The sequence below is a fragment of the Venturia canescens genome, chromosome 1 (assembly GCF_019457755.1).
Source record: "Venturia canescens isolate UGA chromosome 1, ASM1945775v1, whole genome shotgun sequence".
In the NCBI taxonomy this organism is placed as follows: domain Eukaryota; kingdom Metazoa; phylum Arthropoda; class Insecta; order Hymenoptera; family Ichneumonidae; genus Venturia; species Venturia canescens.
The window spans coordinates 35167005-35185487 of NC_057421.1; the positions used below are offsets into that span (position 1 = coordinate 35167005).

Genomic DNA, 18483 nt, shown 5'->3' on the forward strand with positions numbered 1-18483 from the left:
CTCCCATGTCGTGGGCTTCGGCTTCGATTTCTGGTGAACACGAATGAAAAAAAAGATTTCTTTCATTCGTTACGAGGCATACGTTTTTTATGAAGCAGATTTAATTTTTCGACACACATCGGTATTTGGAGTCGGTGGTAAGAAATCTGTACCGAAGATTAAAAAATTATAAAACTTTTCAATTAACACTATGGTTGGTCAAGGTACTCCTTTCACGAACCCGAATATTCTACAAATAACTGATTTTAAATTACGGTGAAGTAAAAGTACATGCGAATAAATTGGCTAAATTTCAGGCCGGGTTATCGAACATTTAATAAATAATTAAAACTTAAAAAATCGTAAAATTTATACGGCAGCATATGAAAATTCCATCATCAGTACATTCCTATTCAATAATTTATATATACTAAATAATTCTAAATTCCTGATACGAATTCTGTCTCATAGGCAGAAAAAAATGTAAGGAATCCATAGCGACGATAAAAATAAAGGGTTGCGGAATGCTTAAAAGAGATATTAACGATAGAAGTTGGAAAAATGGCAGAAGCAGGAACTTTTCGTATATAACCGCGACTTCTCAGCGGTTAGGAATCAGTCTAAACTTCGAGTGCCCTATAGTTGCGCCACCAAAAAATACGCTCATGCGAAAGGAAGTTTTAAGGGGAAATCCTGCAGAGTTCTGAGTCTATAAGAATTCGTCATCACGATTTCTGCTTAGTTAAAAACGAAATTTTCTACAACAAAGTACGAGTTTGAACGATTTGTTGATTCATCCGCGAACTTTTGACTGACAAAAAAGACTAAAAACTTTGTGCGCTCTTAACGAATCGAAACAAAGAACCCGGTAATTGTTTGTGAAGCCGTAGTTTCATGAGCAAGCGATTGCAAGTGACTTTGGGAGTCCTCTGTGGGTGGTTCACATCGCGCAGCACGTACGGCTCTTTGGTAGCTCACTGACTGGCCCATTACATCACAGCTAACCAAGTGCCTACAGGTGTAGAGACGCGGTTTCGTCAAGAGACGAGGTAGCACACGCGTTTCGTCGCTCAGGAAAAATTTCGCAGTTTCTCTTTGCTTTCGGAATGTTTTAAACAGTGCGGATGGGAGGATTACAGTCGGGGAAAAGGGCGAGGAGATAAAAGATAGCGTGAGAGAAGCGAAGGACACTGAATAATTGGTACTTACGGTACCGCAACTATTATTATTAACAACAGCTCAAAAACTTATTCTGTTGATGACGACGACGGCGAAAATGAGCTCTTAATTGGTCGGATGCTGTACGAGAAATTGAAAGATCGCGGTCCCCTTCTCATCGTCATTCGTACTCAAACTTAATGAAGCTCAAAACTTAACCGTAGACAAATAAACAAAACAAATAGTTTGTAGCAGGTGAATAGAAGTGGCGTCGATCAGCACCAGCGGTACGTTAAGATTCGTCATTGAGGATGCTTTATAACTGTATAGAGGCGTTGTGATCGGTATAAATAAGATGAGCCTTGAACGCCCTGACCGTCGAGCGAGGCTGTAGAGCTTCATCATCTGAGGAGACACGCAAGCATTTAAATGTGTGTGGTATCTGACAGCTTTGCCATTGTACACGATGACGCCGCGCCTCGTATCCCGCAGTTAGAGATGGAGACCCACGCTAATTTTGCGGCGTGCTATTATAAGAGCGTCGTCGTTTATTTATAACGCCTTCGAATATCGTGTCCCCTACTCTCTCATGCAGCAACTAGTTCTGGTGCAAGGCGACGAAGCGAAACCCTCTCTCCCCTCTCCTTTCTTATTCCCTGCTCTTCGTAACTTTTCAAGCGCATCTTCGTAAGACAAGCCAAAGCTCACTCCTTTGTACAGATTCATCGAAAATTCTCGAGAAACCGTTATTCCTCGGGCCGGAAAAATTCCCTCGTATTTTTTCATCTCCCCATCATCGTTTTTATCCCATCACTTAGATTTCCCATATTTCTTCTCCCTTCGCGTTCGAGCTTTTAATGCGCCACGAGGGCGAGTGAACATTTGTTAGGGGGAGTTAGGTTGAGCCGAGTTGAGGCTGCGGGCCCATGTCTCAGGTCCTCCAATTACGCTTCATCCACGGGGATCGACAATCATCGTCTCTTACAGCTCCTTCGGTTGAGGAAATACCTTGTGCCATTATCTTCTGCTCAGAGCGCCTCGCAGCATCTCTCGCGTGCTCTATATTCATAAATTGCTAATTTACTGCCTAATTTTAATTGGATCGAGTCCCTTAAAATATTATAATGATATTGCTGTGTATGGTTTGAAGAATTCTATTTTTTTTTGGTTGAAATAAAAATTTGGAAGCCAATTGAATTCTATACGATTAAACTTCACATTTTGCTGCGGTTGCATCAGAGTTCGTTGATATTCTTAAATAATTGGCATGCAACCAAAATCTTTGGAACGTTGCTGTGCTTTTGAAATGTTCTGTTCTCACTTTTTGTTTCCATGCACCATCATTTTGGTCATTGAAACTGGTATAAATTGGAATGACGAAAGGAACTCTTTCGTCATTTCAAACGCTGCGAAAAATGACAGACTTTTTTGTCCATTTTTTTTTAGTTTGCCAAACTCTGTAGCTCCGTTGCAGACAATAATTTAGGAGCACATACGAGACAATGATTCTGCGCCAGACGCTGTCGTCCGAACCCAATTGCGAATCACCGGGGAAATAAATTTTTACTTGGTCTGCACTCAGCCTCATTGCTTCCAGAGGTTACCAGAGGCAAAAATGCGATAGCGATGTTTCACTTTTTTATCATGTCTCAGGTGAAAATGTCGCTCGCGAAACTATGCGATTTTATGAATTCCACACCCGTAGCTCTGCAATTTTTTATGAGGCGTGAAAATTTAATGACGAGGATTGCGACCACTGCGGGGGAGACCGGAGAAATTTTCACAAAATGGACAGTGCAAACTTGAACAATTCTTCAGATTTTCGGTACCGTTTTTTTTTTCACTTTGACGGCTTACACTGTGGTAAAAAAATTGAATTGACACGACCCAAAAATGGACTCGCTTGAAATGAGCAAAAACTCATTGGTCAAAAGTGAAAAAATCAATGATTCCGTTTTTGATCTTAAAATACAAAGAGACTCAGCAAATAGCTTTTGGAATTGAAAAGCATACTGGGAATGAAAATTTGTTGATCGAGCTAAACTTTGCTTGGATCAACGAAGGAAGCGAAACGAAATTGGCTGACTCAACGAAAAAATTCCATTGGTACAAACGCCTAATTTGCTGGCTCAAATCCATATTTGCCGTCACGACGAAAACTATGTTGGTTAAATCAACAAAAGCTTTGTGGAATCAACAAATTTATCTTCCCGCGGTGTTGTTACAATAAATATTTTTTCTGTGCTTCGAAATAATCAGTGACGTCGGATGACGCGAGAGCGATCCTTCAATTTTTATGAGTAGCGCAGTCCAAAATGGTTTGCCTCAATCCGAGAAAGGCCAAGTTCCTCGTTCCTGGAAATTCAATAGCAAAAAACAAGTTTGTCTCGAATTCTTACATCGAATCGTGTAGGTGCTACGAACTCGCAGGACTTTTTAACGCTTCGAGTCACGTTCCCGGAAGTCCGGTCCCAACAGGATGCAATTGAGGTGTTTCTTGAGTTCTTGGCTCACCGTTATAGACAACTCCCACACATTTTGTCGAGGACGAAGATCGTTTTCTTTTTTGCTTGCGAATGGATTTCTCCGGAGACTACGGAGATGTTTGGAGAGAACTGAGCGTCGTTGAAACTTGTTGGACATTATATTTTCATGGGTCATTTCCTTCCACTTTTCTGCCTTCGTGGATTAAAGCATTTTTGTAGGCTTCCGCGCACATTTCATGGAGAAAACGAAATATTTTTATCATCATTATTAACTTCATGGCGAGTTTGGCAGGCGATGGTGAAACGAAGGGAGTCATAAATTAATTATCTTAAACGTTGTGAAACGATAGAAAAGTGACTCGACTTTTCCTCAATAAAAATTTAGCAAACTCTTAGCTCTCTATCGGCCAACGATCAGAAAAGTATTTACCACTTATTGTCATTCACACTTTTGTTTGTGGATCCTTGTAGAGCTCAACTTGAAGGGACTCCAATTTTCAGAATTTCATGACTCGTATACAGATTGATCGAGACCTTGAGTGAGTTTTTCAAAAAGAACATTTGCGAAACCGCGTGCAAAGTTTATTCTCAGATTTCGGACGCAATCGAAAGGAAATTTCTCAATTAGTCTCCAGTTCAATTTTCAAGTTGCTAAATGGCTCCTCAGCTCCGTAATTCAACAAAATCCCATGCCAGTTTTATCCCACCACCTCGAATCGTTTTATTCAGAAAAAGTATAGTCTCCGATGAGAGCCTCGGTCCAGCAGACGCGACAGGGCCGACAAAATGCACTTGCCTCGAGACTCTGCCGAGTCTCTTGATCATAACGATTTGTCTTAAAATTTACTCTGAAAGGGTCTGTTGCCATGTTCTAAATGATTAAGACAGGAGTAAAAAATTCATTTTATATAACTGAAGGAAGACGCGAACACTTATGCAAAATGCTAACTCTGAGATGAGTCCGTATAATAACAACGGAGTTTCTGTCTCTCATATTTTCCCTTCCTTTTTCTCTCCAGTAAAAGAAAAAAAAACGCATTTCCTTCGTAAGTTTCACGCATGCCAATTAGCCCGCCGGTCTAATTAGCACTAATTAGGCTGACGCAGCGCTCGCTATTCTCAGCAGCGTATCGTCATTCGCTTTGCTAAAGCTTTGCGAACCGTCTGGGCGTTCCGACGTGCAAATAACGTTGGAGCTTTCACCGAAGAGCTAAGTTTTGTTATTTGCAGAGTGCGGATGCAGATAGACGAGCATCGTTTACGTGAAAGATCATTCTAAATGATCTTTTCATTCCGAGCAGTGTGTACGAAATTTATACCAAGTCTATAAATGAAAAAAAAACATCTGTTTTCATGCACTGCAAACAGAAGCCGGAAATGAAGATGATAATTTCTGTAAAAAAGTTTATTTTCATCTCGTAGCACGTCATTAATTGTTTTACGACGTGTCAACTGCAGAGCTCGATATTACAAAGTTGATCGTAAAAGCAAAAACGCTTCAGCTATGTAAACGAAAATGCTTTCCAATCGATTTCGTAGATTCGTTTGAAGTGTGTCTATGGGGCAGTGGAACGAAACTTGGTGGCGATGCTCCCAGGGCATTTTCGTCGCAATATGTGTTGCGTGAGACATAGTCACACAGAGAATGCATTCACCCTTTAAGTCGCTTTGCGGGATAGGCGGTTTCTCGTGACCCGAATCGCTTTGCGGTATGTCGTGCAACTTGGGAGAAAAGTTAGGCTTGCATGCGGTTCGGATCTTGTATATAAATTGGTGTATTGCATTCCAGGGAAAAAACATTAAAAAATTTCTCGTTCAAATCGTACTGAATGAGTAAAAAAAATTGGAACTAATTCTTGCAGAGGTAAAAGTAGCTTTTGTTATGATTCATTGATGATTTTTATTTTTTGTTTTATGAACGATGTTTCTACGTGTAGGTGTGCGAAACATTTTCGATTTAAGGATTCGCTTGCAAAAATTCAGAAATTTAAGTCTGTATTTTATGTGGAACTATTTTTTTTTTTTTTTTTTTTTTCAAAAAACGTGCTTTTTCGTACTTTTTTGGAAAATGGCCATAGTTTTGACATTTAAAAGAAAAAATTAAAAATCGTAAGTATGATCTTTGGTTCTAGCCATTTGCCTATTGAATCTAAAACCACTTTTTCCCTGTGATTATCTGAGATTTTATGAACAGCGTACACCCATCTTTTTTCCTGTCTTCTCCCCCATTTTTCTGTACAATAAGAACTATAAGTAAAATAAAAATAAAAAAAATAATGTTTGAGTATTTTAAGAGTGTATTTTTTAGGCCCAACTCTTTTTATATCCAAATTTATAATCTCTACACCGGTCAAAATAATTCGTGAAAATAGTCTTTTTTTGCCCGTCCAATTAAGGTAGAGCCCTTAATTCAATGTATTTTCAAAGTGATGAGTAAATAATCAGCAGTGAAATAAAAGAATTCACCAGTTTATGAACGACGAGTGTTCGATAGGATGTTCGAGTCTACGAAAAAGCTTCAATGAATGAAAAAATAAATTTGTAGCAGAAAGGAGAGTTTTATGTTCTGAGGTGGTTCTAAACCAGTAAGGGATGAAAATAGTACAAAATTGAACAAGTAGTTGTTCGTTTGGAAGATTGCCAGGAGAGAAATTGATCGGTAGCGGCGCACGTACATAGCGTATATCGCACACACCCTCGAGCCACCCCTCGTGTCTTGTTATTTATTTACAAGCGTATATACATACGTGTACCACGAGGGCTGCTCCGGACACGAGTTTAACTCTTTATATGATGCAGCCCGGCCGTGCTGCTCGCTTGTATGAGCTTCGATCGACGCGTGCGCTAGATTATTTTGTTCTTCTTGATTGTACGGTCCGTACGCTGTTCATAGTCTCCATATATATTTTTCATGTTTCTAAAGTACGTTCCTAAATATTTTCAGGTAGTGGCGATCGTAGGTTTCGAAAAACCTTCGTTTTGGATCAATAACTCTCAAGATCTGTTATTTCTTATTAAATTCAAAATGATTTCGTGAAGTTTAAACAATTGCTTGTGGCAATAGAATAGAAAGAATAAAAACCACGACGGACTCGCGAAGGGAGAAATTTTTATAATTTTTTATCGATGATGAGGCTATTTAACCTTGAAAAAACAACGTCGAGTTGTCAAAGCTGAACACTGCGAATGAATTTTGTTTATTCATCAAGAACGAGAAAATAGATTTCCTTAATTTGCGACGACGGGTGCTCGAAGATTTATTTCTTCGCGACTTCCTCGTTTGTTTGTCGAGAAGAGATCGCAGTGGAACATGAGCAAGCTGCACGGATTCGTAATGACTCATCTCGTTTGCACTGAAATACTTGAAAAAAAAAGGTTTTATTATGCTCCCTATCGAATTTCCGGTAAAAGGTTCTATCAAATTGATTCATCACGAAAGTTCAAATTACCAATGTAGCTAATGTATTTTAGCCATTAGCATAAAGCGAAATTATTCTTTTTCTTTTATACACTGATTCGCTTTTTTGCTCAGCCTAAATCGTTAACCATCCTCTCAACGAACAACATAATAAAAGACCGTCGTAAAATTCCAAGTATCGATCGGAGCTTAAACGAGAGGTCGTTAGATCTCCAGGTGGCCCAATATTGGTATATAGGTGCATACTTTTCTGCTCTACGCTCGGCTCTGGTGCTATTAACGGACACTCCTCTCTCTCGCTCTTCCCCCCTTTCTCTTTCTTTTTCATGCGTCTCACCCCCTTCGTACCTGATTAATCCGATGTGATCTCGTCGGGGATTATTCTCTTTCACGGCCTTACACACACATACACTAACCTACTGATCATACTATACTCGCATAAAATGATCTGCTTCCCATGGAAGCCTGATGGAAAAACCTCATTTTTCCTAGAAGTTTTTTTTTATCAGAGGTAATGGAGAGAGCTTTACGTCGAAAGAGATTTGAAAAAATCATCAACATACGTACTTACGCGTGGGACGAAAGCGGATAATTTTTTTTCTTTTTTTTTTCCATTACAATAAGACGTATATGCGACTGAAGATTTTTTTTATGTTCCTTTAGAATGGACCGATGAAACGATAGTGTATTTCTCGAGAACTATTGATTTAGCTCGGTCTATTATTGACTCCTCGCTGTCCACTATTCTGTCGCTTACATGCAGCTTGTACGCAATCCGCTTAAAGGTTTTTTTTTTTTTTTTAATTTTTAGAAATGTTATTAAGCATGCTTTCGTGGGAAACACTTCGAAGGTGATGCATAAATATATTTTTGGTATTTTGCCTACGTTTCACTGGAAATATAATAAAGTGTGGGTTTATTTAGATAAAAAAATGCATCGTCGTTGGAGGTTGATCGGCGGAAGCCGCATGGGGACCGTAATTTCCACCTGAAAAAAAGCCGAGAGGAATTTAAATTCAAACGCTTCTTCATAGTCAGTGCACCGAACAAGATTCGAGGATTCGTGGAAATCAGTCAAAAGTCACAAGTTTTATCGTGACGATTTATTCAACAGGCCTTTAATTCATGTGAAATGGCTGGAAATACTTTGTCGAATAAGACTTGGCACAAGTCGATGGATCGACTTGTAATTTTGCCGTAACTGGAAAATCCAGAGCATCGATATTTTGAGGCGATTTCAAGTTTGTTAAGTAGGTTGAAGTAAAAAAAAAAAAAGTTGTTAAAAGTATTAAAGTAAATCGAATTTTCGAGTCTCTGACTTGTATGACTGCTCCAATTACTGTTTAAACGATTTTCACAACACCGTTATAAAACTGTTGCTGAAGTTCTGAATGTAGAAAACTTGTCTCTTCGTCACTATTCGTAAAACTGTTTTACTGAGAATGGACGAGAAGAATGAGAGAAAAAGAAAACTTAACAGCGATCGCTAATTTTGCATGTGTCTTCTGGTAATCTGGATTAAATATAGCCCAACGCTGATCCTTCCTCCTCTAATGGATTATAACGTCGCTGGTTAGCCGTAGCGTGCTCAATAATATATGATTCGTAACCGGTGAATAGCTATTAAACTCAAGAGTTATGGGATAAGTGAAGATAAGGTCGCGAGGGAACGAACGTTTACAGCATTCATTGCTTTTGATGTCCAGATCACTTAGCATTGCGATACGGAAATGTAATAAAATTTGTTCCTTCCGAAGAGAATTAGCCTAAGACAGGGTATTTTACACCATGTAAGAAAAATATAAAAATTTATGTTTATGATAGATTTTGTAAAAAGTAAACGAGAAACGTCAATATTTGTTAATAAAAATGCAATGTAAATTTTATAACGAAATTTTTAAAATCGCCTTTTTTCATCTGTTTTTCAAATGCCTAAAACGCCATCCGCCATTTCGATTCCAACGTGAAGTCACTCCGATAGTAAATAGTATTTTGAAATTTTACAAGTTCTTATCACGTTTGTGGACTTTTGTCATTTATTTTATTAAAATTGCATCATGGAAAATGGTTTTGTGAAAGCAGAAAGTACAAATTTACCAATGATAAATACGTCGATGGTGGCGATGAATCCACAATTTTTGTGGCGTGAAAATTCAAAATAATAATAAAAAAATAGTTTTTGAGAGACTTTTCGGTCTTGTAAAATAAAAATAAAATTCTACCGGTTCATTACGATCTCAGGATTAATTTAAAACAGTTTTCAAAAAAGTTGTAATACCCCATTCTCATGAATGGCTTATTTCTGGTGAAATGATGCGGTCCCATTTTCCGAGTTCAAATTAATTTCTCTTTCCTACAATTATTCATCGATACGATGATTTTTTTCTAATTTTTATCATCGCAGTTTGACTGTTTTATATTAAATTTGAGTTTCTCTTTGTTCGCAATAATTCCGCTCAATATCATCACAAAAGGAGTATGTTTCAGCATGAAATGAATATTCTTGCGTCGTTTCCTAATTTTTCGATCGCGATAAAAGTGAATGATGGAAAGAAAGAAAATCCAATACCGCGTTAGCGGACGGTTAAAGTTCAACGTCCGTTTCCGCGAGAGCACGAAACTGTGCAGCGCCGGAAAAGCTTCCCAATCCCGGGGAGTGGTGGGGGCTGGTGAGGAGGGTAGCTTTCTTTTTCAGTCGACGTTTCGTCGACCTGGCCGACCCGCATGCGCTGTTACTACTCCCAACTGTCGGCTCCAATTTTTTTCTATCCCTCTCTTCGATCTCTCTCTCTCTCTCTCTTTCTCGTTCGCGCTCTTTCTCTATTTCATCCCGTCATTTATTTCGCATACTCGACGCTCTCGTGTTCCCTTCTATGTTTTAATTCCTGGTGGTCAAAGAGAGAAAAGAGAGAAAAAGAGGGAGGTGGGAAGAGTCTTTTGATGATTATCCACTGGACCGGAGGACCCCGATGTTTATTTGCCGAAAGCTCGCGTGAAGCGTTTTTGCGGGCATTATATACACCCGGAGTAGTAACGGGCCTCTTGGAAAGAGAGAATGGTTGGCACCGTTTGTTTTTCCAATTTCCTCGCCGCGATGTATTCCGTGTGACGTATCGCATCATCCACACACCAATAATATTCATAACCCGACTCTTTTAAATCGCATAAATTCCATTCACTTCCATCAGCAGAGGACGCGAGATAAAATTTCATCTGAAAAACTAGGCCACGTGTTTACAAAACAAAATGTTTCTCTATGTTTGTTATTAAAAAATACTTTGTCCTTACGAAACTTTGTATACGTACAAAGAGCTTTTCATTATCCCCGCATTTCCGTAACGCCGCTACTCTGCAAACAAGTTAACAACGATTTTCCATGAAAGGAACGCGAGTATGTGCTGATGGTCACTTCTTGGCTAATACACGTATTGATCTGACGAGCGCGCACGCATTCCCACCCTACATCGTGTGTATATTAATACACCAAGTGCCTCCGTCTACCTCGAAGGGTGTGAACTTACTCTTTCAATTTCAACGAATCTACCGTTCACCATTCACCTGCTTTTTGTGACAATGTTCACTGAGCCCCGTCACGCGCATATTTGCCATCGATGGAGTAAGGAGTACAAGGTCATTTTATTCATAAAAGGCCTCTCGAGTTCGCTACGATCAGCTTTACGGAAAACGTCAGAAATTACGTCAATCGCCACAAAATATGCACTGAATAATGGGGCTGTAAGTCGTTTCCAGAAGAGAAAAGACGACGCTGAAGTTTGCAACGTTGGAGCTGAACGAAATGAACGAAAAAAACATGTGCAATTCACCAATTTCTTATTTTTCACGAATTATATCGGTGCAGGCTGCAAAACCACGAATTGCAAATTCGACAGGGAACAAAATTGGAGAATTACTGGAATTATTGAACGTTTCTTCGGATTCCAACGTTGCAAACTTGAGCTTCATACTGGAAAGGAGTTTAGCATAATGGTACCGCAACGGGTCGCTTTTTACGATGCACATTTACACAGTGAATAAACATTACAGTTGTTGAATTCTGAAAAATCAATTAAATAAAAAAACAACGAACTGTTTAAATCGATACATTTTTGTTCATGTGAATTTTTCATTGTCATCAGCTAAGGAGTTTCAGGCTAGTTAGTGAAATGTAATTTACTTCGAATTTGCACAGCACATTTTTCGAGAGATTCTGCTGGATGCACCATCAAAATTTCAGATCTCTGGTTTCCACCGTTTTCGTGAAATTGAAGATGAAAAATCATGAGAAATAATAAAGAAAAATGTTGAAAAAGAGTTAAAATCCCTGCCACCCAGGTGCTTAGGGGCTAAATAATTTATTTACATCGTTTATTCGTTTATACATCGAGCGAGCCTACAACCTCTTTCACGTCCGTTTTGGAATCGTACCGAAATTTCTTGAAGAAATTCTCAGATTCTCCCACATTTTTCTATTACCAAACTCGACTTTCGTCACACCGCGTCCCCTCGAGCAATCTCTTAAAGCTTGAAGAATATAAAAAAATGTCGAGTATTAAAAACCGAAAAGAGTTGATGAAGCATGGAGCCTCGATGAGTTTTCGATCTCCGTGATGAAAAGTCCACGCGACACACAGCTCCGCCCGATATACATCGCTCGATAATAAACACATGCCGTTGTGACATCTCCTCTTTCGACTTTCCGCTAACCACCGGAACGGGGAAACTCTCTTTCCGATAGCTTGGGATGAAAGAAAAGAAATAAGAAAAAACAAAAAATAAACGAACCGACTGAAACCACGGAGCGCGTTGTGTACATTGGGCATATTCATAAGTCCGTGGTCTTTGGTAATACAATGTCTGTGCATATATACATACACGTTAGAGTATCACGAAACCTACTTTGGCACATTTCCAAGGACCTCCTCCGGTGTATGTCGAAGTACCAGCCGATATTTGGCAGGACGATGCTCGCCGTTCCACTCGCTGCATGTCTTTCTTCTTCTCTCTGCTATTTCTCTTTCTCCGGTACGAACACCTTGCACGAGGAAGCAGCTCGTCCGCTCTCGAAACATTCCGGATTCGTGTCAAGGAACGATTAGGAGCGAAGCGCAACCACATTCGATACTACACCGAAACAACAGGCCGGAAGACTTTCCTCTATCTTCTCCGTGTATAAGTGAACAGTATCTGTCTAATATTAGGAGAGCTCTCGAGAGTTATTCGTTGTAATGAAAAATGTAAGGCCGACCCCTTTCTGTGCCTTGGACTCTGCAAATCACAAATGTAGAACGATTTGTCGCTGAAACGGATGCTCCGCGAGGAGTCCAGTGCTGGGACACATTGGACAAGCAATTTGCTAGAATTTCTGCTCTGCCTCTTATCGCACGCTAGGCCTGAAAGAAATAATTTTGTCGTTAATTAAGTTGCACACTCACAAGCTCCGTGTAACCAAGCAATTTGCATATCCGACCTGCTGGCGAATGTGCATCCGGATCGTGTAAACTTTGGGCTTTGATAAGACGCTCATAAGTCTTGATTAAACGCACACGATTGTTCTGTATATGCGATTAAATTAAGGCATTATGTGCTCGTTACAGTTTTCACTGTACGATGCAGCAGTGAAACATCATTGCATGTACTCGGTAATAAAGTTTTTTCGTGTTCGTTTTTATTCACGTGGAGAGAAAATTGAAGCTTTTGTTTTGGGATTTTCTTGCGTTTGAGTATAAACTTTGAAACAGAAAGTTTAAACGACATGAAGATAAATGTGCATCCCAAGATAACAACTGCAAATTTCGCTGAAGTTTGCAACGTTGGTGTCCAACGAAATGATCTAAAAAAACTCTCTAATAATCACAGTAATTTTCCAATTTCGTTTCATGCTGAATTTGCAAAATTCGTAGTTTTTCAACCTGCACTTATACTTCGTGAAATAAATCCGACTCCGACGGAACATTTTTTTTTATCGTCCCACGTGAAATCGAATGGGTCCTTTTCCAATTGGCTACGGTTTTTGAGATTTGAATATTTGAGAGAATTTTTAAAACTCCAGGAAATTGAGTAACTCACTCGATATTCGAGGAAAGAAAAATCGCGTGTTACGATCCCTCCGAAAATGATTTTCTGAACAATTCGTTAACATCGAATACTAATCGCTACTTTTTCTTTATTCTGTTCCAGGTGGTATTGGTCTTCATCCTCAGTATAGCATCGCTTATAATATATTTCATCGACGCCTCCAAGTAAGGGATCTAAAACTTTCGGAACGCTTATTCGTATTCAATTTCATCGACAATTTCGAATTTTTGCAACTACGCGTACGTGCACTTTGATCGTGTACGAAAAGTTTTGCATAAAGACGAAATTTCGACGAACTTTATATGCGATAAGCCCAACATGTTTAAAAGAATTGACAGAGTGTCCGTGATTTCGTGTTTCGTTATGTTGCAGCGAACAGGTCGAGCGCTGCCAGAAATGGAGCAACAACATTACTCAGCAGATAGACTTAGCTTTCAATATATTTTTTATGGTCTACTTTTTTATACGCGTGAGTATTACAGTCAAATTCAACAAATTCCATTGCTCCTAACAACCAAACGATTAACTCGTTATTTATCATGCGTTTCCAATGAACTTTGTGGCTTTCGAATTCTGATCGTTTTTTCGGTTTGTGCATAAACTTTGTTCAGTTTTCTCCGAGTGTTAAATTTCTATGTAACGTAACGTATTTGTACAGCCAAATGATTTATCCTAAAAGTAACTTTTTACTCGAGTTTTCATACCACAAAGTTCGTTTTGGCAAAATGGAAAATTCATTGAATTCGCGACTCGAAAATAAGTCGGGAACCACATTTTCGTATTGAAAGTGAAAATAATGAAATAAGTAAAAAACAATATGCGAAAGCAGAGTGACGATAAAAATATCGCTGATAATAGTTTTCGTTCGTAACCGAGTTTGTGACCTTTGTTGAGGTAAAGTTTCGATCGTTCTGTAAAAAGACCATTGGTAGCGTGGGAGACCGAGGTTTGGAATTGTGGAAAGAAAATGGGGCTGTACCTGCTCGAAGTACCTGAGGTTTATTGATAACGCGGAGCTGGTACATGGGAGAACGGCTGAGCAAATACACGGAAAGGAGAGTCAAACGAACGACTAAAAATATAATAGGCCCAGATCGATTCGTCAGTCAATGATAGCTCATGCCCTTTGCCCTCGATCCAGAGTCATAAAAATAAATTACCCCGAAATGGTTTCGTGCTACTTTCTCGCGAGAAACACAGCGTTCATTATTCCTACGTAATGCGGGTTACCTTTTTTATTTTCGCATTTAAATTATCTGAAATACGAAGTTTTTCTGAAGCAAATTTTCCACGACGTTTTTTTTTTAAATTCCGAACTCTGCAATGATTCAAACGTATTTTTTCCTTAATTAGTTTATCGCCGCCAGTGACAAGCTGTGGTTCATGCTGGAGATGTACTCGTTCGTGGACTACTTTACGATACCACCGTCTTTCGTCTCGATCTATCTGGATCGGACGTGGATCGGGCTGAGATTCCTTCGTGCCCTACGACTGATGACGGTTCCCGACATCCTCCAGTACCTCAACATTCTAAAGACATCGAGTTCAATTCGACTCGCCCAACTCGTCTCCATATTCATCTCCGTCTGGCTGACCGCTGCTGGCATCATTCATTTGGTGAGGACAACCGCAAGCCCGATCGTTGTCGTTGGTTTTCTTTTTCTTATTTATTTTTTCTCATTTCGATTTGAATCTCTCGTGAGATCTTGTCATTGACTGATTTGGCTCGTTTTCTGGGTAAAATGTAATATGTAATGTTCGGTGATAGTCGAACGAACAAGCAGGAGCCATTAGAAAAATCGACGCTCCCTTGAAAAGGTTGTACTCTCGTTCTATTTTATCGTTAATTTCCCACGTAAATGTCCCATTTTTTACTGATAAATCAATCAAATTGGTCAATTTTTCCGCCCATCGGTTTTTTAAATTTTTACAGCTCGAAAACTCAGGGGACCCTTTCGAGTTCACGAATCCGCAGCCCCTTTCGTATTGGACATGCGTTTACTTCCTGATCGTGACGATGTCCACGGTAGGATACGGTGACGTTTACTGCCAAACAATTCTTGGCCGCACATTTCTAGTATTTTTTCTACTCGTCGGTTTGGTAAGCACACCACGTTTTATTACTATTCGTACATTAGCCACGTAAGAATCGAACAAGAAATATTACCACATAAACCGCAAGGATCGTTTAATCGAATGAAAAATATTATTATGACGATAACGATGAAAAAAAAAAAACGAAACAAAAAAAAATCAGTGAAAGAGAAGCAGAAAAGATTAACGCATATGTAACTATGCTATTCTATAATTTTCTCTACCACATTTATCTTCTACCTACCTGGCTATCTATCCAGTTTCTCTCTTTCTTTCTTTCTCTCTCTCTCTCTTTCTCTCTATTTCTCGACCTGAAAAAACCTCTCTGTTTCTCTTTCTTTCTCACTATCTCTCTTTCACTGTAAATCGCTGTCGCTCTCTCTCCCTCTGTCTCTGTCTCTCTCTCTCTCTCTCTCTCATTCTGTCACAACCTATTTCATGAAAATAAGTGAACGCCACGTGTCACAAGTATTCGTGGGGAGGTGGCAACGTTGCGAGTACTTGCTAATACTAACGTTAACTGCGTTGCGCAGATGGCTGCGCCATGGATAGCTTCGAGCACGAAAGAGAAAAGATAAAAAAGAACGAAAAGAAAAAAATTATTCTTCATTTTTTCCTACCTCAAAATAATGAGGATGTGTTTTTTATTCTGCAAATGTTGTACAATTCAATTATTTTTTTAAATGAGACCGAGTGTAAGGAGCTTTCCATCGAACATTCTGCAAGCTTGCGAAACGAACTCTTCACCCTCTTATATTCATTTTTTGTTCGTCGTTTTCTCGTCCTATGCTCAAGTTTCTGTTTGCGAGCTTTCGTACTTGGATTACTTTTCTTCATGAAGCATTACATCGGATATATTGTTTGTTTATTTTTTTTTTACTGTTTTTTTTTTCGTTTCGCAAATATTTTGAGTATGCGGTGAACGCGCACCAAGCTTTCAGCTTTGAGCTACATATTTGTATATTTACGTGAGATTAATGCACGAAAAACTATCATTTTCGCTTCATTCAACAACGAATACAATAAAGATTATAAAAAATGAAAGTTTAAATCACTGTTTACTACGATTAAATGGGATTCTGCAATTTCAAAAACGGCGGTAAATACAGTATTAAAGGCAAAAAAGTGTTTTTTTATGTGATCGTAAACTTTTCAGGTTGAAAATTTTCCGCACAGAGCATTCCCGCTTTTCCATTTTCTCTTACAAATTATTTTATAAAAACGTTAGAACTTTGTAACTTTGTTAAAGTTTTTTTTTTAATTCCAAAATTTTCTCATTCCCGCAGCGAGAAGGATTTTTTTTGAAAAATATTCATGTTTTTGCATTAATCTCGTGTAGACATACATAAATATGCATACTCGTGGAATATGCATCCGTGTTTCATCAAACTTCAGCGCGTTCGTTTCGCATGCTTTGTTAGTGTGTGCGCGCGCGTCCGTTGCGTTTACGTAATTTGCCAGTTTAATGAAGAGAAAAACAAAGCTTTGTTGCACCGGATAACCCGAAAAAACGTCGATTTAAAATGAATTTTCAGATGAATTAATGATATTTTTATGTAGAAATAGAGCGTCGTCGTTATAGTTCAATTATTTCGTGGATTTTTCAATAATTCCATCGTTGGCGACCGGACGAAATACTTTTACGAGATAAACTTCATTAGACTGTCAGATTGCGAGGTATTGTGTTTCGATAAGTGAAAATCGCTACCGCGAATCTTCAAATGAGATATGAAAGTGGCTTGTGGTCGGCTAATAATGTAGCCAGTTCATTTTCTTTTCACACATATGAACGGCGGACAAATTTTTTCAGTCTCCGTACGGAGACTGAAAAAAAGAGCTGCAGCAGGAAACTCGAAGCGAATTGATCTCGAAACGCGAATGCTTTGTTCGAATGGTGTACAAGCATGGTGTACACGTACGGCTGTCATCGCGAATGATAACAGCTTCTAATGTAATTATCAATTAACACACTGTCTAAATGGAGGAATAAATTAAAATAAATCACAATATCATTTAAAAATCTCAACTTCGACTTGAAGACTCGTTCCTTTTGTTCAGTTCCGGAGCCGTAAACGAACCAAAATTGAGATAAAATCGTTGAGCACCAATGTCACCGTTCGGACGATAGTACTTTTTTCTACCCAACGTTTGTCAACATGTTTCGTCTACGATGGAGAATAAAATTTCAAAAAATCAGTTTCACATAGAATTTCGATGATCGCCCTCCTCTTCCTCGATAATCAAAGCTCCTTTCAATATTCTTGACAAACGTTGGGTCTGAATTGAAACTCAGCATCGAGAGATAGACGTTTTATTCATAATTATTAGCAATAATGATAACTGTAATGAAACGTCGCGCCTGGGTACACATACATTTATATATACACATGCCCAAATATATTTATGTACGTATATGTACACGCTGAGAAACGAAATTTGTTGATCGAGCAAAAACTTGTGTTGGCTCGTCACACCGGGACGAGAAAAACGAAATAACTGAACTTTTGTTTGATTCCATCGTCCGATACGCTGGCTCGGTTGAATAATGCTCGCTAAGATCGAGCATCTTTGGGCCACTAAATTCCTGGTGCGTCGTGATTTGCTGGTCGAACAGAAATTTTTGTTTAATCGACATTTTTCTTATCTCAGAGTGAGTAGCACGATAAAAACGATGAAAAAGTTCCTCGGCATTGCAATCGCTTTGCCCTGGATGACGATTCCGGTATCGTATAATATATGTATCCATGAATGTTGTGATCAATGTATACATATATGATCGATGCGACAATGACGCGATGAGGACGTCGCTCATCGTTTGTCTCATTAATTTATTTCCTTACAAAAATGATGTAACGTTAATCATTTTATTTTCTTTCTTCTTCCAAATCTACAACTTGTACCGTCATGACCATGTAGTTCTCGTTTAAAAGGTTGATGAAATAATCCAATACGATCACTCTCTTACTTATGGACCAACCGGTTAATCGAACATGACCTGCACCTCGAGCAGAGCAAGGCAGCACGTTTGGTGAACTATTTTTACATGAAAGAGGAAAAAAACAAAAATACACACAAAACGAGAAAAAAGAAAAGAAAAGAAAAAGAAAAGGAACAAAAATAAGAATGAAACGATAAAACGATGAAAAATATTACAATGAATATTTTACGGACGTGTAGAGCAAAATAACGGAAAACGGAGAAAAAAAATGAACGAAAAAAAGGACGATTACCTCAGTTCCCTTCCGCAATTTTGATATGAATCGTCGTTGGATG

The 18483-nt window shown here is 38.8% G+C and overlaps 1 protein-coding gene across 34 annotated transcripts in view; it reads left to right on the top strand.

Annotated features, from left to right (window-relative positions):
- The window catches only part of slo (calcium-activated potassium channel slo), a 100297-nt gene that overhangs the window by 22074 nt on the left and 59740 nt on the right, over positions 1–18483 (top strand). For 22 of the 34 annotated variants that reach the window (XM_043425672.1, XM_043425687.1, XM_043425742.1 and 19 more), the window contains exons 2-5: positions 13219–13280; positions 13486–13585; positions 14470–14733; positions 15050–15217. In XM_043425672.1, coding sequence (XP_043281607.1) covers positions 13219–13280; positions 13486–13585; positions 14470–14733; positions 15050–15217 — 594 coding nt within the window. The remainder of the gene's footprint in view (positions 1–13218; positions 13281–13485; positions 13586–14469; positions 14734–15049; positions 15218–18483) is intronic. The other 12 variants (XM_043425573.1, XM_043425636.1, XM_043425785.1 and 9 more) reach the window with 1 other exon arrangement.